The sequence below is a fragment of the Plectropomus leopardus genome, chromosome 3 (genome assembly GCF_008729295.1).
Source record: "Plectropomus leopardus isolate mb chromosome 3, YSFRI_Pleo_2.0, whole genome shotgun sequence".
NCBI lineage: Eukaryota > Metazoa > Chordata > Actinopteri > Perciformes > Serranidae > Plectropomus > Plectropomus leopardus.
The window spans coordinates 26,492,145-26,518,757 of NC_056465.1; the positions used below are offsets into that span (position 1 = coordinate 26,492,145).

General features: G+C 38.8%; 2 protein-coding genes across 2 annotated transcripts; both read left to right on the top strand.

Annotated features, from left to right (window-relative positions):
* The first annotated feature begins 2,257 nt into the window (after nucleotides 1–2,257).
* On the top strand, nucleotides 2,258–15,342 carry plin3 (perilipin 3). The gene is made up of 8 exons (XM_042483823.1): nucleotides 2,258–2,383; nucleotides 8,358–8,447; nucleotides 8,664–8,859; nucleotides 9,241–9,323; nucleotides 11,395–11,626; nucleotides 13,624–13,964; nucleotides 14,337–14,555; nucleotides 14,924–15,342. The coding sequence occupies exons 2-8, from the start codon at nucleotides 8,379–8,381 to the stop codon at nucleotides 15,062–15,064; spliced, it is 1,281 nt and encodes a 426-aa protein (XP_042339757.1). The 5' UTR covers nucleotides 2,258–2,383; nucleotides 8,358–8,378; the 3' UTR covers nucleotides 15,065–15,342.
* Nucleotides 15,343–16,227: 885 nt separating this feature from the next.
* Nucleotides 16,228–25,828, top strand: zgc:77486 (uncharacterized protein LOC405808 homolog). Its single transcript, XM_042481825.1, has 6 exons — nucleotides 16,228–16,352; nucleotides 17,488–17,687; nucleotides 18,045–18,156; nucleotides 20,243–20,370; nucleotides 20,987–21,094; nucleotides 22,180–25,828. The coding sequence occupies exons 2-6, from the start codon at nucleotides 17,528–17,530 to the stop codon at nucleotides 22,326–22,328; spliced, it is 657 nt and encodes a 218-aa protein (XP_042337759.1). The 5' UTR covers nucleotides 16,228–16,352; nucleotides 17,488–17,527; the 3' UTR covers nucleotides 22,329–25,828.
* Nucleotides 25,829–26,613: the final 785 nt, after the last annotated feature.

The window sequence follows — 26,613 nt, forward strand, 5'->3', positions numbered from 1 at the left end:
AAATGAAAAGGGAGAGTTAATAGAGTTCTAGTGGCGATGATACACAGCATCCAGCAGGGAAAGTCTCTGTACTGGCTTTACAATGATAAAGTACACAATATTGCATCTGAATGCCACATAAAGAAGAAAGGTTATGTCAAAAAATCGCATTTCAGTACATTAATGAATGCAAATATTGTTACAGTCTCTCCTCCTTTATGATCCAGGCCTGATTGTTTCCTGGAGATGTTTTATTCTTTAATATTTAATACAAAATAGACCCTCTGCTCTGGAGTGCATCTGCAGTAAAAAAAATATCTTATGGATGCACATGTGAATGAGTGTAGCTCAGTGTGGGTGAGGCTACAGAAAAAAAAAAATCTAAGTTGACTCAATGGGTAAAGACTGCCCTCTCAGGGTTTACTACGTCAACTGCAGTTAACACCGTTGCCTGACAGCTCAGCCATCTGGCTGTACACACGGTATCAGACAGGAAGGTGAAGGACCACACTAACATTCAGCATCATACGTGATTCACCAGTATTAAGCATTCAATTGTTGTTTTCTATCTACACTTAATAAATGGTTTATATCACACTATAATCAGTGGTGTAGTGGTTGTTCGATGAGGCGGGTGTACTACTAGGTAAATGGGTAAGTTACGGAGAAGGAAGTGGGTAGATAGATAGATAGATAGATAGATAGATAGATATACTTTATTGATCTCAAAACTGAGAAATTGGGGTAAATTGGGGTATAATCTCCTACATATTCCAATGGTTGTTTGGCTGATGGTGGGTGTACTGTAAACAGTCAGAAGAAGAGGTGGGTATACCCTGTACACCTGCATATACCTCCCACAAAACCAAAGACTATGATGGAGTTGTTAGGAAATATGTTTGTCAACAACTTTTTATACACAGCATCAATAATGGGTGTATAAACAGATACCAAATGATCAGAAACAAAGTTTATCAATCGATTCACAAACGAGTTTCACAAACGATTCTTAACTCAAGGTTCACTTACTGGATTTCCTTTGGAGCTTCCTTGTAGCATCTTGCTGCATCTTATGGTCTTCATCAGTAGATGCTGTTTGCACATCAACCTGGAGAGTGAAGTTGAGGAATTTATAAATAAATAAATTCTTCATTAATAAATCTAAACAAATAAAACTTATATAATACATCCATCCAACGATTATCTGTAACTGCTTATTCTGTTTAGAATCGCGGGGCTGAAACTTTTCCCAACTGACACTGGGCAAGAGGCAGGGTACACCCTGGACAGGTTGCCATACTTTTACAGGACTGACACATGGAGACAGACAATAATTTAAGCTCGATTTCACACATAAAATTAAAGCTTGTCCTTACCTGCATGTCTCTGGACTGTGGGAGGGAGCCAAGGAAAACCCACGCTGACACAGGGAGAACAAACCGCACACAGGAGGACCCCTGCCAGATGGTGGGTTTGAACTTGGTACTGTCTTGCTGTCAGGCCACAGCGCTGATATAATAAACAAATAAATATTTCATGTTTTGTCATTTTTTACTATTTTATAATGTATTATAGTTAAGTGATGTAGCTCTGTGTAACAATGATTTTTTAAAATTATTTTTATTTTATCTATTTATTTTTTACTGTCACTACATGTTGTATTTCCATGTAATCTTGATGTAAATATTTACATTTTTCTCTTATTTTTACCATAACCATTTTATGAAACCTTGATATTTTCACTTTTATTCTTCTTTTTCTTCACTAAAAGCCTAAATTAGCAATAGTCACACATACATATAATCTCTATATGTGAATGATCAGTTGCTAGAGCTTGTCTGTAACAGGTGGTAGTTGTACTATGTTAATTCGCATTGTCCCTGTCAAATAAAATAAATAAATGAAAAAATGTAAATGTCCTTCGTTGCTTTCCATATCTATCCAAAACACAAATTAAAACCATCCTTCTTTTACACAATCTATGGATTTATCACCTTATGATTGAGTTTGTTACCAGTGTGACAAAAAGAGTGAATATCTTGTAAAACAGGAACCAGTCAGCATGGTAAAATGTCACTGAGTGAACACAGCAATATAATACATCAAATGCCATGTTAAGATTTGCTAATTGTCTATGAATTTCATCTGAATTTCTTCACATTTTTTGCACCAGATGTTACAGCTGTGTGACCCACTTACTGTGTGTGTCTTACTGTAACTTCCGTGCTGTGATTCAATTGGTTTAAAGTTTATGCGACAGTCCCACACTCCGCCTTTCTGCTCATACTGTGCTGCAGCTCAACAGTCCGGAGAAAGAGGGCCTTGTTGTGGGCTGGACCGGTTCATTGACCAACATTATACTGCAGGTCACGGCAGGACAGAGGAGCAACGGGCTGCCAGAGAGGTCAGTCGCTGATTTGACAGCTCTGTTTTTCTTTTAAAACAACTTCTCAAATTCGTGTTGCTAAGCTAGCTCGCTAGGTTAAAGGGAAATGTATATAAAGTGAGTTTAGGAGGTCGAAGAACGACACTTACTTTGCTGGAGGAGTGTTGTACCTGAACAAAAACCATGATACAACAAAAGAAAGCGTTTAAAATAGGGTCGTTGTTTGCTTAAGTAAGATTTACAACGAGTCAGAGTTTATCTTCGGGGCTAAAGTTCAGCACTTCACTGGAGGAGATGACAGTTGCTGTTGTGAAACATGCACGAGTATACAGCGCGCGCACGTTATGAAGGGTTTAGCGCGTTGTGTTCAAAAGCAGCTAAAATGAGTTGGAAATCATCCTCTCAGCCAGTTTACATTTGCCACGCGAGACTAAATCCTGCTTTTGCTCTGCAATTGGCTGATCTGCAGAAAGTGGACTTTACTCCAGTGAGTGCCAACACTTTTGTGAAAGTGCTTTACAGGGGCATAGAAATACACGAAATACAATGCATTAAGAAAACATAAACATTTCATTCAGGCATTAAAGGACAAGAAGCAAAAGCAAGCAAAATAATAGTTGCATTGGTTAACCTCTTGAAACCTAAATAAATTGGCTTGATTTCTTTCAAAAACCTGGGAAAAGGGAAAGCTTAAGATTAAATGACCCAAAAATTTTCAAAAAATAAATAAATTACAAAATTATTAAAAACATTATGGGAAAAAACAAAGAATTTTTCCTGAAAATTTGAAAAATAATAATGATTCTGTAAAATAAATTTAAACATATAATTATGATAATGAGAAATATAGTTTCTTGGACATTCCCCTAGGTTTTCTAAAAATAATCTAAATATAGTAATAATAATGATTATTACTATAAATCTACTAATATCTTGCACTTTGCGGGAAAAGTTCTTGCCAATTTGCTCACTGCCTTTTTTCCCATGTTTTCAAAATGCCTTGTGAAGGCATCTGAACATGGCACAACAAAACCCATGTCAATACAGGTTTCAAAGGGTTACAGAAAAAGTTATGTTATTAAAACGGTGCGTAAAGGGGAACACCACCTAAATTATGAGTTGCAATATGTTATTTACATGGCACGGGGAAGTTTAATCAACATCTGTGAACATGACCATAAATCAAAGTTAGTCTCAAACTTGTGATGTCATATGATTGTGAGTATAAACTCTGGAGCTGCTCCATAGAGAATGAATAGAGCCTGATTTTATGGACCCACAGAAAAGTTGTTTTCTTTATTTAAACCAAAATGAGCTCTATTGTAATGTAGTGTTCTCAGCAATGAAACAGATAATATACCCATATACTCAGAACATTCCCCTGGGTTCTGTCAGTGTCATCTATGAAATGGGTGTCCCAACTTCAAAAATGAGTTGCTAGAAATTACTTGATTTGTCAGAAAAAAAGCCTATTTTGTTTAAAAAAAACAAACAAACAAAAAAAAAAACATAATACAGTGCTAGATTAAAAATTACTAAAAAAAAAAAAAAAAAAAACAAAAAAAAAAAAAAAAAAACAATCTTTCATTAAAAAATTTATGGAAATAATAATCTGCTAAAACCATCCAAATTGCTCGCTTTACACAAATTGAGTTCACTGTTTTGGTTAATTTTTTCAGTTTATCAATTGCTCTCTGTTGTTGTTATTTTTAAGTATTGAATATAATATGAAATGTCTATAAAATATGTTGGGATCCACCAATCTAGGACATCTTTCTCAATTCATAGCCTATGGAACAGCTCTAGTCTTTACACTCTGATGACATAACAAATTAGCAATTTATAAATTTGGGATAGAGTTGCAAATTTTTTCTAATTTTTTGGATTGTCTTAGACCATAGGAATAATACATTTGAATTTTGAAAATGTGTGCAGTTTCCCTTTAATGTAACATTATTGTGCAAAAACTGAGCCCTTGTAATGAGGCAATGCCAACTTGGGACCTCTCAGTGTGAACATGAGCACATACTTTTCTTCTCTAAAATTGTTTCACTTGAGGGATTTTTAGAGGCCTGAAGAAATTAAAATGTCCAACATTTCACAAGAACACTGTGTAATAGATTTTTCCCCCCTCTGTTATCATCTTGTGACCTCTTGGATGGTCCTGACCTCCAGGTCGGGCTCTGACTAAATGCTTTTCAGCCCATGCAAATTAATCTCACTGATCTGGGCCTACACTGTTACACATGAATTTTAACTATATTAGACAGTTCAACTTTTAAGAAAGCAACTTTGGTGATTTTTCTGTCTTTCTTTTTTTCTTTCAATCTTTCTGTCTTTCTTTCTTTCTGTCTTTCTTTCTTTCTTTTCAGCTCTAACACCGTCCCCTGTTGCAAGTGTCTCAATAGTTTCCTGGAGATATACCAGCTGGTCCATTAATATCAAAGGTCAGAGTGTTTCAGCTCCAAAGGGAGTGTAGCAGCTTTTCTTTTGCTGAAAGAGGGTGATGTGTCTCAGTATTGTGAGGATGTGACACACAGTCCTACAACACAATACAAAGAGGCCAGACAGCCTTTTTTATGAGCACTTTGCTGGAATCTCTTGTCAGTGAGATGATTACTTCCAAAAGTCTAAAACAGCTAAGTTTGTATTACATAACAGCATTCCTCTTAATATGTACCGTGGCCCTGAATATTATCTCTGGTTCATCTCACACTTGATATCGTGGAGCACAGTCAGACTTTGCTTTGTAATAAAGCGAGTGAAGATGTCATCAACTGCCTTTCAGAAAAACATGTTGCTCAACGGAGCTGTTGCAACGAAATGCAATTTGCAGTCACACCGAGTCTGGAGCACCACAGGTCATGAAAACATCAGAGAGCATTTTATTCACCCTGACATCTAAAAGAATCTGTGATCAGAATTAGCAGATGTTCGATATAAAGGTCATATGTTGGTGAAGCTGCTTGTCTGTAGTGTAGTTTTCTGGGTTTTCTGGATCCCCGCTGGGTTTTATTTGATCCTATCTGAGGCTCGTCTCTCTGACAGCAGTTCCTTCTGTCAGGTGGATGTGTAGCCCAATCTACGTGAGCATTTACTGCGTGCTACAGGCATTAGGTTACAGCTGTTCAGCTTCATTTCTTGTGTTATTGCTGTATGTTTCCCCGGCAATGAGATCACAGAGGTCATGTCTGTCTTTGATGTGTCTGCCCTATACATCAGGTCAGCCATGATTAACAAACTGTGTACTGGTGAATACAGGTGGAGTCCACTGATGTCTCTGTGTGTACCATCTGGTAGAACACAAACAGATGTTGTCCACATGTTGGCGCCAGCAGCTATCATGCCTCTTTGCCTTTATCACTTTCATCTCTTCATCATGTTTTTCATTATCTGTTCAGTTATTTTCCTGAATAATTGTTTTGGCCCCTGACATGTCAGAAAAAATCCCAAAGATATTTAGTTTACTATCACATGAGACATGAAGCTGGAACCAGAGAGAAAATGGCTTAAATGGACAGTTTACCTGCAAATCAGATACACATATCTTTTTTTATATTAGCTTTAGTGCTATTTATTAATCTAGATTGTGAGTTGCAGAGTGCTGGAGATATCGGCCATAGAGATGTCTGTATTATCTACAATATACTGGATCTAGATGGCACTCAGCGTGCAGTGTTCAAAGTGACAAAAAATACATTTCTTAAAAAAACTCAACCGAAATGTCTCTTTCCAGAAATCATGTTACTCAAGATTATCCACAGACCTTGTTGTGAGCAGTTTTATAAAGGATGCATTTCCTTTCTACTGAGCTACACCTCCAGACGGTATCACAGCACTGGTCTTCCACAATCTACACTGAAGAAAAGAAGATTTCAAGAGTTTCGCTGAGCTAACTGTCATTGAAGCTCTGCCGAGAAAGACACCAGTAATGTTTCCATCTCGCGCTGTCATGATCACGAGCCCCTCGCCCATGAGTAGATGCACGCTTCCTTCTGTGCAGTGATTTGGTTGGCGGATGTAGTTTGATAGAAAGAAAATAGTTAGAAAATAGCTTTCGCACCACAACCCAGTGCCATCTAATTCCATTATACTGAAGAGAAGGCAGATGTTTCTATTACTGGTAGCTCCAAAAACTCGCAACTCACAACAAAACAATCTTTAGTTAAGAGATTTTAGTGTGAACTGCCCCTTTAAACAACTAATTGATCATCATAATAGTTGCAGATAATCAGTTAATCAACTAATCCTATTAGAACTATGTGAAATATTATAAATTTTCCTATTACAGGAAATTAGTCCACACTGTACCATGGTGTCTAATTCTTGTATTAGACTATTGTAAGCAATGTGACAAATAAGTGAGCACGATGGCTTTCTGGTAATATTGGAATTTAGTTTGATTTTTACACCTATATGATGGATTTTGTTTATATTTTCATCTGGTTAATTCATCCATAAATAGATTGTCAATCCATGACATTTTTTTGAAATGCATTTACATGCAGTATATACCAATATTGTGTATATTATATTTATTTGATTAATCTGGAAAATAATCAGCAATGTTTGTTCTAGTTTTACATTAAATACTGTATACCGTGACTTAGGATTTTATCCATATCGCCCACTCCTCGAAAAAAAACATTCCTCTGGCACCCCACTGTCACCCGTCTTGTGCGAAGTTGATTTGAAAATTACATACAATTTCTCCTCCTTTCCCCAAGAAGAAAAGAAATGAAGAAAATAATTGGACGATTGATTGAATTAATTACGGCTTCATTTGACCCTTTTCTCTGACCCAATTAAGCATTAGATTTAGTTTTTATTGAAGGCAATAACTCATTGTTTTAACACAAGAGGGTCATTTTCACTTGAAGCAATATTTCACTTGAGTAATTCTTCTGGCCTAGTTTTCATTTAAAGCAACACTTTACAATAGTAGACTTGCAGTATTGCTCAATATTTCACTTAAGAACTTTCGCTTGATATAAATGATGTCGAGGTCCATTTTGCCTGCACGCCTTCATGTGAGCTTGTGAACAATCAATCTCCAGGATTACAGGCCCGCTGGTCCGTTCTTACCAGGCTACTTCTTACCATTAGTCATGCTTTTCTCTGGACTCTAATCCATAATTTCAAATTAGACAAACTTCTGGATCCCCAGAATTCTTGCTCATAATTAATCATGTCTGTATCCCTTTTATGTCACAGCAATCATCACTGCACACACACTAAGAAGTTAAAGTATTAAGCTAAATTGAAGGATTAAGCCAAGACTTGTTTGCGTTTTCACTTTCTTATAGAAAACTTCTTTCATCTGGATTGAACAGTTATAAATTTCTTTTAATCCTGTGAGTTTTTTTTCCTATGATGTTGCCACTTTTAAAAACGTACCTCAGTCACTTTGAAATGCTAATAAAATGTCAGGCTGTACTTCTGGCATTTTGTAATAGATGTCACGGAAGATGGCAGAATGATTCTCACTCAGGCTCATCTTGCTGTGCTTTGGCAAACGTTGGCCTCATTAATCTGTCTTTTCATGAGCAAATTCTAAATTTTATCCAGCCTCTGATATTCAGACTTTATTATTTCAGGATGCTATATCATTTTAAAAATGCAAAAATATAACAGAGGGAAGCAAATAAGAAAGAAAAAAATGTATCTGTCAGTTTTTAACCTTCAACTTTGACACAGTGTCGAAACTTGAAGTGTTTGCTTGGCTGCACCATTTCATATTTTAAGTGCAGTTTCATCCTCATTGCATCATTGTGTTGACAAATGAATTTAACATGGTTGAGTTGCCTTTCTGCCCATATTCTGAAACCGTCTGACAGGACAGAGATACCATTGCCAAATTCCTGAGACATTCTCCTCTGCAAGATAAATTAGATCAGCCACTTAAACAATGGATATCAGAGATGTATTTCATCATGCATACCGAGCAATGTGAGGTGACTCTCTGTTTCTGACACTCTATATTCCATGTCAGAGATTGAATCCAGCAGTCACAATGGCAGACAGCAGGAAGACTAATGAGACTGGAGCTGCAGCAGCAGAACCAGCTAATGGAGACCAGCAGGTGAGGAGCACTGTGACCCAAAATGACACATATTCCAAAACCAAGGCTTATTATGAACTCATTTGACGCTTGATAAGCCGCTGTGGGGAATCAATCATTATCCCTAACGGAATACTTAAACTCTGCAATAAAAAGAGCTTTTCTATACACAGACAGGATGATATTTCACATTTTTATGTCTTTTCAATGACAGTAATGGTTGTATTTTCATCCTAGAATGTTGTGTCCCGAGTGAGCAATTTACCTCTGGTCAGTTCAGCTTGCGAGGTGGTTTCCAGCGCCTACAGCAGCACCAAAGACAGCGTGCCCTTGCTGAAGGGGGTGATGGATGCAGCAGAGAGCGGGGTCCGAACTCTGGGAGCAGCTGCCACCACGGGGTCCAAGCCTCTGTTGGACATTATAGAACCACAGCGTGAGTTCTTCTCTCTTTGCAAAATATGATGTAATGTATTCGCAATGATGGCATGCTATAAAAGAATATTGCAAGCCTGTTGCACTTTAAAGGTGTGAAACTGATGTCAGGTCCACTTGTTAGCTCTGGGTTAGAAAACAGCATGAAGAAAAATAGGTTTCTTCTTCTAAGAGCAGAATTTCCACATCGTTTACTGGAAGTGTCATCTTTAAAACCCTTTCAGTTCTTAGTCTATTGTAAACATGAAACAATTACTGTTTTTGTTACTTCTTGTCATCACCTCTCACTGTTCGGGTTAGCTGAGGATTCTTTTCATTTCGAAACCATTTCATGTTTTTCCTCTTAAATTATTAGTGAATTTCTGTCGTGTACTTGTCTCAGTTGCTACAGTCAATGAGTACGCCATGAAAGGACTGGATAAGGTGGAAGAGAAGCTGCCTATTCTTCAACAACCAGCAGACAAGGTCAGCAAGAAACACCTTTTGACTGCTCATTTGGATTTATCAATTATAATGTTACCCTTTATCATACTGGGTCTCTTTAAAGAATAAAAGCCCTTATTATAACATCTGTAGTATCTTACACATTCATATGTCAACACACATCACTCTGGTCATTTACTAGCCTTTTAAATAAGTCCTCAAGTTGAATTGGGTAACCATAACAACGATGTTTACATGTCACACTATAGAGTGGTGCACGGATTATGTTTTTGAGTAACAACCCAGAAGTGAACATCGCTCTGGTTTCCTCGACAAACAAAAAAAAAAAACAACAATTCCATTGGACTTTGAATTATTGCAGAAAAGCCCTCTGTGTCACAAAAGTTTATTCTTGTGTGTATTGTTCAGCAGGAGAATCTTCACAAATACACCCACTTGTGATTCTTTAAATGGCGTCATCGCCAAAAGTCAAAAGCTAACGTGTTGCTATAAACGAACTACACCACGGTCGCCTGACTTCAAACTCAATCCCCACAATAAGGCTGTAAAGCCACGTTCGGCCCGATGACGTTCTGTAGTCTCATTTAGCCACTTAGTAACAGTTTGAAGTGGTTTGTTTACTCACATATTTTATATAGAAGGGGAAAAAGTTTAAGCTAAAATACGCAAAGCAGCTGCAAAGTGTGGCTCATACAGTAATTGTTTCAGGCCGGAAGAAATTCTATATTACACAGGTCAACATGTCACAGGACTGAATAGCTGCACGTGTTAAATGTCTGCAGTTCATTGCTAGCAGTTAAACTATCCCCAACTTTTAGTTTGACTGCACTTATCTGCAGAACCAAACGGCTGCAGCTCAGAGAGGCCACTGCAGCTTTCTATAGCCATTGCAAAACGGCTGACCACAGGCTCCACTTTGCTGCTTGGTGTATTTAGGCGATACGCTTGTGTTACACACAGACTTAATTTCAAGCATTTTACTTAAAACCCATTCAAAAAACCTACTGACTTCAAGACGGGAAACTTGAGGTGCTAGAAGGCTAACTCATTTCTGGGTTTAAAGACTCATCCCTGCTGCACTTTATATGTCAACAGTAACTGTTACTTCTCGGTGGGAAATCATCAAGTCACGTGATAAACTGATTACAAACACACATAAAGATGATATGACCACACTCATTGATCCTTTGATGCAGTATATGGCCATGGTAAGTAGAATGAAACACTCAGAGGTGTCCTATGAAAGAAAACAATGGAATCGATGGAGTAAACGTCACTCCCTAGCCTCCACCACTGTCACAATAGATGGTGAAGGAGGACCCAAAATGCAGAACACAAAACAGGTGGATCGATTTGCAATGAAAAAGAGTGTACAATGCTGATAATCAAGTCATAAAAACAGACAGGTAACCAAAAACAAAAAAGCACAGATAAAATATGAAACAAAACTGAAACAAACCGGGATAATACTGAAGAACTCAACAGGAGCAACGACGATGGAAACAACCGGCCAGGATAACAGCAGGAAAACCACAGAAGGGAAAAACGCAGCAGGGATAACAGACAAACTGACAAAGGGAAACACACAGATATATATATATATATGCACACCGAACTAATCAAAACAGTGACACACAGCTGAGGCAGGTGGACGCAGGAAACAAATGATGGTGTGGCTGGGAATGCTCAGGTGGAGCAAACGAGACTAAAACAGAAACAGGTGTGCAGGGAAGACAAACAGTGAAGGACAGACCAGACTTATAAAAGATAAGTGAGCCAAATCAGGGAAACACAGAGACAGGAAGTGAAACCACACATGAAGAATGAAAATATAAAATAAAACACAAACAAGGAAAATAAGAAAACTCCAAAACAAAGTCCACACTATAACACGAAAACCCAAACCATGACAACCTCGGCCCTTTTCACCCATACTGTTGCACCCTGGATTATCACTTTCTCTGTTCACTGCTCCTTGTAGGTCAAATTGACAGTCATATCTGCCAACAGGATAAGAGCTATGTAGAAAATACAAAATAGCACCATCATTGCTCTCCAAGCATGACTCATAATCTGTTTTATTCCTCCTCAGGTGGTGTCGGACACAGTAGGTATGATGTACCAGTCGGTAGCAGGGGCCAAAGATGCTGTGGTGGGGGCTGTCATGGGCGGTGTCGAAATGACCCGGGCAGCGGTCAGCGGAGGTATCATCACCGCCATGGGCACCAGTTTGGGGCAGATGGTCAGCAGTGGGATGGGCCTGGCCCTCAGCCGATCTGAGGACTGGGTTGACCAGAACCTGCCGCTCACTGAGAGGGAGCTGGGTCAGTAACTCTCCAAGATGTGGAAAGCGTAATGAGTCCATAAAAACCAAGGGAGGTGATACACCCATATGGCTACCGCTGAGGTTTAGACGGGTGTGTTTTGACAGTTGGATGAAATGAAGCTGAAACAAGGTTGCAGTTGCAATTAATTAATTATGGATGACGAGTGGCCAGTTTGTAACGTTTTTATCACAGATGCTTGTAAATAAGTAGCTTTTCCCAAACTTTTACTTTATAGCTGATGAGATAACAAAGAAAAAGACCCTGTCAGTCAGCAGTTTATCCTCTCCTGATTATAATTGAAAAAGTAGAGCTGTTTCACCCCAGTGCTTCATAAATCATGCTGATGAAAACAAAACTTTAATAGTAATAACACGCTTTTAAATTAGATTTAGTTGTTGTCTGTTGTTAGCCCTTTCATTTACAGACCTGTCAATCAAAGTGGGAATTATTCCAAAGATGTGTATCAAATTTTGGTACACTTTTTTAAATAGATTTTACAAACTTTTGTTATTCCTTAAATTGCCAATCAAGATCTGCTACACCACTTTAATCAGATTTTTGGCCTTTTTTTCCCCTTTTTTTTGACATTTGCACTTGCAAAAAAAGTAGCATTTCGTCCCACACTGGCATATGAAAAAGACATGGCAGCTGTATTCTTTCTTCTTTCAATTAAGCTTTAATAATGCTACAGTTTTGCTTTAAAAGTCAAGCACAAAGATTTATCCCTTACCTTACTCTATGTTTAATTTACACTGATATACACACATGAAATACATTATAATGTGTAGCCAGCATTACCACTATTTACTTAAACTCAGCTTATTCCATGATTAATATGCGTGAGTGATAGCATTAGCACTATTTTCCACATAGCGTGTCAGTGTGTCCTTGCTTCACTGATCCGTAGATCAAACAGCAAATTTTATGAGACTGCCCAGATGAATTATCATTATAAAGGCAAGACAAGGTGATGCAGTTATATGAGGGGTGGTCGTGACCAAAGTGTTAAAATCTAAAACAGTGACGGGATCTGAACGCGTGAATGGTTGATGCTATTCATAGAGAAAGAGAGGCAGGTCATTCCAGTGAACTTCCCCTCTGTTAACTTGGCCCGTAAAGCACCCACAATTTCCAACACTCACAGCTTTGACACCTGCTCCTGTGATGTCATGTTATCATGACAACCTGCCATACTCCAGTATATCAGGAATACACCAGAGGACATCCTAGTCTCTGGAAGTGGATGTGAAAAAGATGCAATTGCATTGGTAATCGACAGCAGCAGCAGCAAAGTACCCATAATGGCAATGCTCAGGGGATTTTGGATTTGTTCAGTGGTTACTGCGGCTTCTAATGGAGGCACAGGAGACAATGTTACTCTGCATGATAAAGTTCATAACATAGCAAAAACTGAAGGAGTGATCAAGAATGGCTGATGTATTGTTTTTGAATTTAATGTTATTTACTTTATTGTTCATTTTACAGGGACAGCGCACAACTAGCAGCTAATTTGCATGTGTTGTCCCTGGGCAGGTTTAAAAAAACAAAAAAAAACTATGCTAAACAGCAAGTAGCCTACACTACCAAAAAACAGGAGAAGACATACAAATTCACAAATATAAACATTTCACTATATAAAACAACACAACACATAATAGCCTATCAGAATAAAATCAGTCTGACAGGCAGTGTTCAAGGCAATCATTGGTCATGACACTTTGATGCAAATTTTAGCCAACACTTGAGCCTGATTTTAAACACTGCAAAACTTCCAGAGTCTCTAATACTTGCTGATAAGGTGTTCCACTTCCTTAAAAAACAGTAAGAAATTTATTGACCAAATGCTGTCTACCTGAACTGTGGTACCGAGTCAGCCCTCATAGACGCTCTCGTCCTACCAACCCTGTGTGGCTGTTTTTGATTGTCCTTATTTAAATTTCTACAACATGAAACATCTTTTTTGAATATTTGAGATTAACACTATTCTCTCTCAGCTGCTGTTGCTGAACCTGCCACCACAGAGGTGCCCACGCCATCAACCAGCTCCGGCTACTTTGTCCGCTTGGGAAAACTCTCTGCCAAAGTCCAGGAGCGAGCCTTACAGCAGTCCCTGGTCCGTGCACAGCATGCCAGGGATGCCACCTATGCTACAGTAGCTCAGATTACCAGTACTCTGGACCTGCTAGAGAGCGCCCGTACCAGTCTGGGTACCGCCGGTAACCAGATAGGAGGAGCCTCAGAGCAGCTGCTGCAGCGCTGGACAGAGTGGAAACAGAAGCAGGTTGCAGCTCGACAGACTGAGTCAGAGCCAGATGGGACCAGCGATGAGGCCGAGGTCAGGGCTGAAGCTTTTGGGAATTGACTTAATGGTTTCTAAACAGATTATTTCTACATTTGACAGCATTTACACTGTATATAGTGCACATATGCTTCATGTATACTCCAGAGTGACTTGGAATACAATTTGAAGAAATGATAGAAATCTTAGAGCATGACGATAAGAGCAAAACAAGTCTTAAAATTCAACGAGACCAGCATTTCAAAGGCAGAGTAGGAGTGATTTTACATTGTATCATCAGGATTAGGATGAGGAAACTACCTTGGCTTTAAGGGGGAGGGAGTATGGAAGGGATAGATGTGTTACAGCTATGATATATGCTGAAATTTATATTTTGTCTTTATTTTTATTTCCCCTTTGTGTTTACAGCAGCTGGAATGGCGCGTGCTCTCCATGGTTCATGGTCTGAGCGCCCAGCTGAGGTCAGCATGCTCCAACGTGGTGTCAAGTGCTCAAGGTCTGCCAGGTGCAGTCCAGGACCAGCTCACCAGGGCAAGGCAATCAGCTGAAGAACTGCACGTCTCTCTGGGGAGCACCAGCACCATCACACCCCTCCTTGTGGAGCGGAGCCGTCACCACCTGACCCAAGTACTAATTGCACCACGTTGTCTTTACCGCAGCGTTTTTGTTTTGCTGCATCAGCGCAGCTAAATATAGCCCAGTGCTTGAAGTTTTAATTTCTGTTTTCAATGCCATCACTTTTCACAGTGAGTCCTTACATTACCTTTATATCGGTGCTTGAATAATACCCATAGAGTCATACTTTGCATAAACAAACATGCTTTCCCAGGGGCGTGTGCTCATTCATATTCATTAATGAAAGTAGGACAGTCTTATGTTGTATTTAGTAATGTACACATGTAACCTAAGTATTTCCTACTCAAAAATAATAATAACAAATCCAACAAAATATTAATATTTCGTTGAAAGTGATACTAGTATGTGCTTGTTCCCAGGTTCAACAGTCTCTGGATGGTGTCGTGGAGTATCTTCTAAACAACACACCACTCAACTGGCTAGTGGGACCTTTCGCCCCTCAAATCACTGAGAAGCCAGAGGGAGATGTGGCGTCGAAGCAGAGCGGACCCCGCAAATAGACTTGGAGACTTTGTTGTGTTTCATGAGTTAATGAGTTAAGTGGTGACAGGGGTTAGTGTTTACTGTAGAAGGACCACTTAAAAATTTATATATAAATGCTTGCTTTAATGAAAGAGGCCTTACATTCATGTAGTCATGATGCACTTGTTTTTCATTGAACGACACTACTTTTGTGATGTACAAATTAATCATAAGTCAGTAAACCCTTTGAAGCCTGGAGCAACATCACATTTCTTGTGCTGCCTTCAGTTGCCTTTCACAAGCATTTAATCCTTTTGAACCCTGAGCAGATTGGTGCTATTTTTTTGGAAGACATGGGAAAAAAGTAGAAAATTATTTTTGAAAAGCAAGAGAGGAAAAAAGCTCAGGCAAAACTGTATTTATAATAATCATTATCACAAATTTAAAGTTATGTTACAGAATTTAATATCATTTTCCCAGGTCATTTTTTGCCTTTTTTTGCTTTAGTTCTTTTACCTTTTCTCTTTTTTTCTCAATTTTTTTCTTGTACTCTTAACCAATTTTGTGCTAATTTTTCAATTATTTCTTTTGTTGCTTATGGCCTTCTTCCCATGTTTTTGAAATAAATCAAGTCAATTTGCCTCGGTTTCAAAATATCAATAATGGCTGAAACTCTGTCCTGCTGCCATAGAGAATTTACACATTTGTGCACTTTATTATTTATCCTAAACAATAAAAGTATTTTTTACATATGCTGAAGGTTAATCTATGTATGTGCCCTGCCCATATTAGTGTTATAAAGACTTTTGTTAGTGCCTTAAAAGAACTCAAAGCATTCCCAGAGCCAAAATTATATTGCCTGTCATACCATTTCAAGGCTCTAAATTCCCTTTGTGAGAACTGAACAGACATAAGCACGCAACAATTACTGAGATCTGGAGCACAAAGTGCACTCATTTGCTTTTAGATTTGCAGTTTTAATTTCAGTATTTTGAACCTTGATTAGTTTGTTGAAGCAGCTGTTGAACTGTCAGTGATATGTCAATAAAATTTGACACAGCACAGTGTTAGTGCCTTGCTTGAATACTTCCATAAAGGTGTCAGATGTGAGTTTTTTGTTGCCTGGTGTTTTTGTTGGGGTGTTGGACTTTGTTATGTTGGCCCGACTGACTGAAGGCTGAATCGATGCTGAGGATGACGTCATGGTCGTTGTTTCGAATGTCGGGAGCTAGCGCTGCTTAGGAGGCCGCGCGCGCTGCTGGGGACAAAACTTGTACAAATCTGAAGCCCAAGGTCGTCGACAGCCCCCGGTACCGTGAATTTCAGGTACTGTCTTCATCCTAGACCGCTACGAGAGACTCCCGCTGCGTGTAACCGATTTAAAACCAGCTAGGACACTGTCGGGAAGCGCTCTGCTTTTGGGGCTGGCTGATTATGCTAGCAGTTGAGCTAACGGTAGCCTGCTAACACTAGCCTTTATTCGATTTAAAACACAAGATTTGTTTACGGTCTGTCGCTATGGACGCTGTACTTTTTTATTTTCTCGATTTTCGTCACGATACAGGGCTACCGAGGGAGTTTTGTCCTTGTCAATGCATGGGTATTCAGTGTCAGACAGACAAAACATCCAGCGAGGCTGTTTGCTAATATTACAGTGTTTGCTTTGAGCTATGCAAGCATAGGACGCCAATTGTTTTCTGCTGCGGACAAACTCAAACTGGGGACAGTCAGCTGTAAGTTGTTTAGCTAGACTCTAAGCAACGTAGCGTTAATATTTGCTAGGTCATCGGTTTATTTTAGGTTAAAGTTTTCGGGATGGTTTTGTGTGGACATGTCTTTAGCTTTGTTTCTTTTTTTTGTTAACTTCGTCCTGACCAAAACATCTTGCTGTGCGGCGGAAGAGAGCATCAACTAGCTGAGCTAGCTTGTGTTTAGCAGCTTTTTATAGTGTACCTTTTGATTTACTTGATGTGCACAGCTCTTTATCTACTTTTTATGACAATTATACAGACTACTACTTCTAAAACTTTTGGCGCATTGTCCTGATGTTGCAGGAGGGCATTACATTATTAAGTGATCATTTTTACTTTGTGTTTTTTTGCTGCCATATCTTGCCATTCATGACTGATTTTGTCTTTTATTCAGAAATACAGTTTAGATTCTGTTACGTGCGATAAAGTCCACTTCTGCTTTAGTGGCAGAAGTGCACTTTTTCATTCTGTTGTTGGTGTTGGATTTAATTTTGGTTGATGAAGGTATGAACCTGTCTGACTAAACCTTCATTGCAGCTACATTAGTAGGTCATATCCCCTTATTTTCCAAAGTAGCTCACATTTTTCCCCACTCCACTCTCATGCTCTAATGCCAGTCTCCAAACTCTTTTAGCTAATAATAAGAATAGTCATGTAACCTAATAGGGACTGCTAATCATTTTGACTAACTTCTGCAACCCCATTTTCAGGAAGATCCTCTCCCATCCCCCTTACCCCCTCTGTCAGAGCATGGCTCAGGAGACCAATCAGACGCAGGTGCCAATGCTTTGCACTATGGGATGCGGTTTCTATGGTAACCCCCGCACCAACGGCATGTGCTCGGTCTGCTACAAGGAACACCTGCAGAGACAACAGGGAGGGGGGCGATCCAGCCCCCCAGGAGAGAAAGGTAGGAAGATGGGAGAGACATTAAAAACCAAGGGGAGGATGCTAAATATGGGTCTGCTAGTTGGGAAAGACAGGAACTTGGAACAGGAGCTCATTCAAAAACTGTACAGTCACGGGGGGCACTTGAATTTGCTAAAAGGGATTGGAGAACAGAGGTAGCAGTAGCTGCCTACACTGTGGCATCACAAAGCAAGAGAGTGACATCTCCATCTGTTGTTTCACATTAATTCAAAACACATCTGATCGTGGTAGACAAACACGGGCTTATAATAGAAACAAATGGAAAGTCTTCCATGCTTAGGGAAAAACAACAGGTTCTGTGTTGTTTGTGCGATCAGACTGTTCTGTCCCCAAACAGCTGCTACATCACCGGCAGGATCACCAGGGTCAGCTGGTGTCACTGTGGAGAGTACAACCCCAGAGCCCAGTACAGAGGTGGCAGGGACCCCACCTGAGGAACAAACAACCAGGTATGTTGACTGACAGATGGGGAATGTGCTCAGCCCCATACTGTTCCTAAGTGTCCTCAGACTATACATAATCATGAATGGGTGGTAATTTTAATGTCATTCATGAAATAAAATTATACACACAATAGAGAATGAAGTACATTGTGTTTGTCATTCTATTAGGCATTTGATCATAATGCCTGTTTAAATGATTAAATAATGAGTAGATCGGTTCGTCACTAGCTGCAGCACATTGTCTTCTTATGTGTTGTCATTTGTCCTTTCAGTTAATTCAAGTACAACAGCTTGCCTCTGTAGAAATCAAACATGGCAAGCTGCAGCATGTATGTTTACATCTTAATGTTCAAAATACAACCCTCTGGGATTACAGACATCTCCAGCTCCATTTTACAGAGAAGATGTAGGAGTGCTGTAATCTGACAGTTGCATGCATTAGAATACCTGTCAGCCAAGCACAATGCAAGGTCAGAACTGTCTGTGGCACTGCGTATTTAGCAGTGATATGTGGCAAAAAATAGCATTTATATGTGGCATCAATTAGTTTGTAATGTCACTGTCTTAGTCACTTCGAGGCTTGTCTGGACTCTGGACTCATTTTGTCTAAATGTCCTGGTGACTGAGTATCTCTGCTTTGCATTTTTGTTTATACAGCACACATTAACATTAAACCAATAGACTGTGTAAGGTTGACGTGGTTTTTTGGTAAGCAAAACTACTTTTTCTTTTTTTGATGAAATTACACACATAATTCTTGTCCGTAAGCAGGTTTTGCTACACCTTACTAAGGTTAAGTGACTCTTGTTATTTATTTATTTATTGTGGATGGCTTGTCATTAAGTAGCACTGACTAGTGCTTTCTTTGAATTTTTATTTTATTTTTTTTTTTTGTGCCATTTTCACATAATTTCTGATATTTTTGTAGGTTTTTTGAGGATAAGCTCTTTTACTCTAATGGCAGGCAGAATGAACTGTATCACAGCTCTCTTGTTTAGAGTTGACACTGAAAGAAAGAGCTGAAGTTTAATGTTCTGCGTTTTAAAAACTTGCTCAAGGGCCTGTTCTCAAAACTGCTGCATAATGTTGAATAATTGTTGCAGGCCTGGTTCATTTTCTGTAATTAAGCATTTTGTTAAGGGCTCTTGTTTGGTTTGCTTTAGTTATGCCAATAAATAATTCTTTGTGAATTTTTAAATGTATTGTGTGGGAAAAGTATTTGATGATGATTTTAGAGTTCTATGAGGCTGATTTATATGTTTAAAAAATGTTTTGTTGGTGCGTGATTTTGTTATATATGTACTTAAAATTTCCTGGAATGAAATCAACCAAATGAGGACAATAGACTGGGATGGATCTTAGAAATATAATCAGATAGACAACTAGAGGATTTAATATTTGAGCAGTAACTGTGCTGTATTATAACATAAGACTCATGCCTACAATACAGATTATCCACATTATAATGAACCCAGTTATCAGAGACGTTGCACCAGTAATGGGTTTATTCCTCCCAGACTGTCTACAGAGAAGTCCAAACAGTCATTTGTTCCCAGTGTGATGAAATGTTGGAATTATCAGAAGGGATTTGTGCCTGATCTGTCTGCACAGTTTAATCGCGGACAATTGTGCTGTGCACTGCATGTATGCACTGTCACGCTTTCTGCACACTGTGCCTGTTTTGTAGCTGCCTGTGTCTTGTCAAGTTGATTGCGATAACTTTTTAAGGCATTTGTCAAAGAAGTTTACAGAGAATGCGCTGAAAGAGATCCAAAGTTATAGCCAGTCACTGAACAAATGATCATGGGGCCATGTATGCTGCCAATTAAAACAAGGAAAATGAAAGTTTCAAAATGCCAAGATTGTTTCTGTGGTGAGACAAGCCTACTTTATTGTTTGGATTGTGTTCGGTCCATTTTTACATAGATGCCTGGTACATTTTGGATGGCTACAAGAGCATCTGGGTTGTCTGTGAAGTTGAGAGGGGAATCACTAAAGCTATGTGCAGCCTAACAGATTATACACAGATGTTTGGAATATTGGAAAATAATTGCTTTATGCTCTATATCTATTTTTGTTGTTTTGATCTCAGTCCCAGCTCTCCCAGCCCAGTAACCCAACAGATGACAGCTATGAGCATCTCCCAGGATTCGGGAGCTGTAGACTCTGATCGAGCGGAGGCTGAGGAGGGAGAGGAGGAGGGTACTTCCAACAGCTCAGGTAAACACCACAGAAAGCAGAGGTCCTTACCTTTTCCCAAATCAGTCCCTACCCACTCTCACATAAAGTGAGTCACACTTGCAGCTGTGAAGGGCACTTATTATTAAGGGTATGAATAAACATGTATAGTGTGGGATGCACTTCCCATTTTCTACTTTGAATTATGTGACGCCTCTCCATTTTCCAGCATGGGTGTTTCTGTTTAGGGGTAATTGAGTTCTCAAATGAGCACCTGTGTGGAGGATGAATGGTTATATTATCTGCTTATTTATTCCACATCACACTAACTGGTTTGGGATGGCCCTTAATATCGCAAATCTATCATCCAAATGTGTAAATGAGCAGAGTGAGTGAATAGGACTGCAATTAGCTCTGACGGAGAAATAAAAAAATAAAAATTGAGCTATTTTTTTATCGACTCAAACATAGAAGCTTTCTAAAATTTAAATTTAGACCAAACCTTTTTATTTTATATCTCGTAATGTGTATTTCATTGGTAGCTTTAGTACTTAACCTGTTGTAACATATAGTTATCCTAGGATAAAGCATTTATTTGACAAAGTAATGGATGAATTGTTTTCTGAACATTTTGCTTGTTTGTGCTTTTTCCCATCAGAGCCAGTGGAGGAGGCAGCACAGGCTTTGTCTGATAGTGACCAAACTCCGGATAAAAACAAGAAAAAGAACCGCTGCTTTTCTTGCCGGAAGAAAGTGGGCCTTACTGGTAAGGAAGATAAAAATTCTGCACACATACATACATACATACATACATACATACATACATACATACATACATATATATATATATATATATATATATATATATATATATATATATATATATATATATATATATATATATATATATATATATATATATATATATATATATATATATACTGAGTAGAGAGGCTATTTTTCACGGACATGTTTCAGAAAGTTTATAGTCAAAGTCCTTCTTTGTGTGGGTGCTCCACTTGGCTGAAAATTATAACCTGACAGATTTTGAGTTTTTTTTAACACGTAAAGAGTTGGTACTTTTTTTATTAACTCATTGCACTCTTTGCATGTATATGATACCTTATTGCCACATCATTACCTTTGTCTTCATGGTTTTACAGTGCTAAGTGTCCAAATGTTGTTTTGGTATTCACAATGTGCCACAAAAGAGCAAGGTGGATGGTTTTAAAATTCACAGCACTGCCAGAAGTCCCTCACTAAACCTGAAGCAAGAATCACCTTATCCAAATGAAAATCTTGTAAATAAGCAGACATTTTAGAAAATGACACGGTTTGTCTAAACTTTACCAAAACAAAGAGACAGTGACACAGTACTCACTTTTGTTAACTAGAATTCTGTTTTTGCAATGACTTGTTCCTACATTTGGAAATAAGTCATTATTTGCTGCCTGTAGTTTGCTTTTCTCCACAACCAAACACTTGGTACAGAGAGCAACATACTGCAGGTTAGTGGTGCATTTCACAGTGTACTGCTGGCCTCCGCCTTTTTGTCAAGCTGGATTGCCTCAAAAGGAGGCTTCGGTGGCCCTTTAGGGTTGAAAAGTAATATTTAGTATTTAAGGCCTGATGGTAGTACCCTTAGGGTCTAGTTGAACTCTAGCTGAGTTGCAGACCTGTATTCATGTCTCTTTTTACTCCGTTTAAGGAGCATTTTGTTGCACAGTACTTAAAGTAATATAAAATATGGCCAGATAAATTGCAAATATACTCAGGCTGTGTGGTATTCTGTCCTTAAATGTGTAATGATGTTTATAATAAAGCTTTTATGTTTGCGTCTCTTCACTGAAGGTTTTGACTGTCGCTGCGGCAACCTGTTCTGTGCCATTCACCGTTACTCTGACAAACACGACTGTCCCTACGACTACCGGAGTGCAGCTGCTGCCCGCATACGCAAGGAGAACCCCATCGTGGTGGCTGAGAAAATTCAGAAGTTATGAGGACTGAGTGCAAAACAAACAAAAAGTCTCTCTGACTTTGTGAATTTGAACAATGGCGACTTGGATGAAAACACCTGATATCATGGCTTCATTTGTTCATGGTAGTGTAAGACGGGCGGGGTGGGGTGGTGAGGTTGCAGCCACTGTCCAGACGCTTCCCTTACTAGCATCTCCCTCTCTCTCCACTAGTGACTGCGGCTAAACCTGAGTGTTTCTGTGTGTGTGTGTGAGTGTTTGTATGAACGTGTGCACATTTGCTTGAGAGTCGGGGAGAGAGCCGTAGGGGCCTGGTGGACATTAGTGTTGCTGTGGGGAGGGAAGGCATTTGATTTTACCCCTTTTTGTTTCTCAACTTGGGGGATCGTGTGGGTTTATTTTTATACAATCCCTGTATGGTAGTTGAAATGAGACAGGGGTAAGCTGTTGAGGAATGTGTCACAGCCTGGGTAACGACACAAAGGTCAATTAAGAAGGTCTAACAACTTTTTAAAAACAACCTAACTGGGAGATTTCATGTATCAGCAAGACCTTTTAAGGGCTTTGGAATATAATTTTTTCTCCCAGACTGAAAATGATGTCAACTTCTTGTCAAATTGGCTCTTTTTTTCCTCCCACCTCTTTTCTCTCTGGGTCACCATACATTGAACTCCCATGTCTCAGCATTTTCCAGAACCGTTTCTCTTTGATATATTGACTTATCATACTGATATTGGGTGCATGAACAGTTATCGGAGGGGGATGGTCGGGGAGGGAAAGGGGAGGGGAAACTGAGAACCTTGACTTAACTGAGTGATTGAATTCTGTGTTTTGTTTTGTTGTTTTTTTTTCTTTTTTTTTCTGTTTTAATGAGCGTATGACATCAGAAGATCTATATTAATATATTGTAGTTAGCTTGAATTGTGTGATTGCATTCTATTTATTTTTTATCGTTTGGTTGGTCTGTGCTGGAGGATTGGCAGCATGTGTCAGCAAATCGTTAAGATTTGCACTTAACCTTTTCGATTATATTTAAGTAATTCCATCTTGATTATATAACCATTGAATAAAAAATACACAAGCTCTGACATGATGGAGTAGAGTCCAGTTAAGCCATTACAATAACAAATGTGCAGTAAAACGTCCGTAGTTTTGGATTTGGAAACAAAGCACAACAAAGTGTGTCAACTGCAGAGCACAAAATAATGTGCCGCACCAACTCAGTTTTGTTCAGCATCTGGGTCATTTGCAGTTTATATTTGATCTGTATAGCATTCTCGCGGAAGAAATGGCCTTCTCGTCCAATTGATGTTTTTAGCAAGGCGCTGTGTTCTCCTTGAATGCCCTTTTCTGTTCTAATGGAGTCAGAGTGAAGCTCCGTGTTTCTCTAACCACCAGCAGACCACTGACACATGCTGAATGAAAACTGACCTGGGTCGCAGTGACTCTGCACATTGACACGCCATCTGCTCAGCTAGAGTAAAGATTGTCGCTACAGAGTTGCGCGCTGTGCTCTTACAATGTGCTTCGCTTCAGACAAGTCCTTAACACGAAGACCGCCTCTAGCTAGCTTCTTCTAGGAAGATCAAACTTTACCTGCATGTGTGCAGCCAAACGTACAAGTTACTGTTTTCGTAACCGACTGCACAGTTTGAAACGAAGCTGGAATGATTAAAAAGCCACACAGCAGTAGCACAATGCATGGCTGGAACCCCGAGGTTCAAGTTAACAGGACTCTACAGTTTTGTTTTTTTCCAAATGTAAATACCATATGGCTCCTATTCATATAGTATAATCTTAATGTAGATTTTTGCCAGGTAATAAATGCGGGGGACTAAGGTGAAGAATAGTACTATGTGTATAAAAGTGCTTTTCATCAAGTATCAAAAAAAAAAAATTAATGTGCCACAAGTGGCACTGATTTTTTTCCCATCTTGTTCTCCTTTTAATTTAAGTTACACAGCATCTGCCCACGTAATGTCCAAAGTATGTTCATTAACTGGCTCGACCATGAGTATATCCCACAGGCTTTATGGCTTCTTTTTTACAATACTAGTCAGATTGTTAACAAGCCCCTTAAGCTTTATTAACCTCGCTGAATTCCACGGTCCCAGTCCATGCTTTTATCCCGTTACTGAAAAGTCTATTCATAGCATAGCGATAACACCGAGAGTTAAAAAGGCCCCCTGTGAGACGCAGAGGGGCATTTGAGGTTTTATCTTCTCATTATCAAAAGCTTCCCTTGTAAATGTTGCTCGATCTTGATCATTAAATATTTATAAAAGAGGGATAGAAAAGGTGTGAGGATCTTGCAGAGCCTGTACTTTCAAAATAAGCTAATGCAGAATGTATTGACCGGCAATGACTTTTTTTCCTTGTATGCACAGGATGTCGTGTTGGACCTGGTTGGATTTAATTTTGGCTCCTTTTAAATGGAAAATTGGCCTTCATTATAATTCCTGTTTAAGTCTGTGAGTGGGTGATGGACATGTGTTAATGGCTTTGTGACTTGGCGTGCGAACACTGAGGCTATTTACCCAGGATATGTTGGTCATCCAAAGCCCCTGACTGTGACTTAATTACCACTGGTGGAAACTTGAAATTAAGGAGTTTATGGGGATTCTTGATTATGTACAAGGAGAATAATTGTCATTTTCTGGTGAATTTGTGGTTGGAGCAGCTCTGCAGTTTGTTATTCCCTAATGTGTATCTTATATATTTAGAATATTCAAGCTTGCCTGATGGGTTGATAACCATTAGAAAATACTGTAACCCACAAATGCTTTCCTTTATTGATTGAAATTCCTATAAAAAAGATTCTGTGCTTGATTGTTAAGCTGCATAAATCTTGAGGATTTTACACCTGTTTTCTATTGACTGCTCATATCAAACCCCCACCCCCTTTTTTCTTAAAAACATGGGCAGTTTGAATGTAAACCACCATAATTCACATAATCAGCCGTAATGTCTATCAAACTACTCTGCCCTGATATGACTACGTTTTGGGTGGAGGCCCAATTTTCTACTAAGTGATTTGGGATAGTTGGATTATTAAAGTTGTTTTGACTGATTGTGATGAAGGCACCAGCAAATAGGGCAACCTTACCTAAATAATCTAGATATGATCAGTACATATACATTGCTCTTCCTTCTGTTCTGTTGCTTCGATAGAGTTTTGATGTCTTCAATCCTGTCTTTAGCACAACCTTTACATAATGTCTTCATCGTGCGAGGGTTTTGATTGATAATAATGATAAACCTGTCAGCTGTGAGGAGTCTGGTTTCACTGCAGAAGTAAAGACAAATGACGATGACTTGATTCATTCTGTCTGTTCAAGATGAGCTTGAGGGACATTAATTGAAATCTACAATGTTCACGGAGCTGTAGTTCTTGTCCCTTGGCACTCCAGTCCCCCAGAAACACCACCAGATATCTTTTTATTTAGTTTTTTCTTTAAAGATTTAGGATTGTATGATGTGTAAGAGTAAGTATAAAACAATAAATTCACAAAGTTTATTTTAAATTACACTTGTCTTTTGTATTTATTTGTTTTAATGTCGATTATTTTCTGTATAATAAAATAATTTATTCTTTTATAGGTTCTGTTAAAACAATTTATATATTTAGAGGTATGTAGTTACAGGCATTCATGACTTCTTTGCTGCTGTACATGCACAGCATGTGTGGCCCCACTGCTTTGTACTTGTATATTGTTTTCAAATACAAAGCAAAACGCTATAGACACAAATGGTAGCACACAGTAGCACCTAATGTACAGCTCTGATGCAAGCTGGGAGAGGAGCTGCTACGAGGGGCACTTAACTGGACTGAATTTTACTCTGTATTCATAAAAACAGAACTATGTCACCATGATTTCTTGACATGATCAGGAAAACTTAGGAAGTCTATGAAAATAAAATCATGGTTCCCACGGTCATGAAATTCCTGGAAAAGTTATGAAATTAGAAAAACTGTTTTCCAGGCCTGGAAATGGTTTGGAGTTAATAGAATATCTAAATAGATGTTTTGGCCATTTTTTTTTTCAATTATATTCATAAAATTCTCAAAACATGTCAGCATGTATCAATATTTGTTGTGTTAAAAATCTAGTGCTGTGCTGTGTGAACGTTGATTGGATCTTTATTTTTCCTTACCCCAAAAATAGGCATTTTTTGTGTTTTGCATGGTACCCATATGTGCTGATGTGGTCTATTGGCATATGCAGCTTGTTGGCGGCAGGAGTGTGTGTGTTCATAGGTCCACTCATTTTAAACAACCTAATTAAAGTCATGGAAATTGGGTGAAATA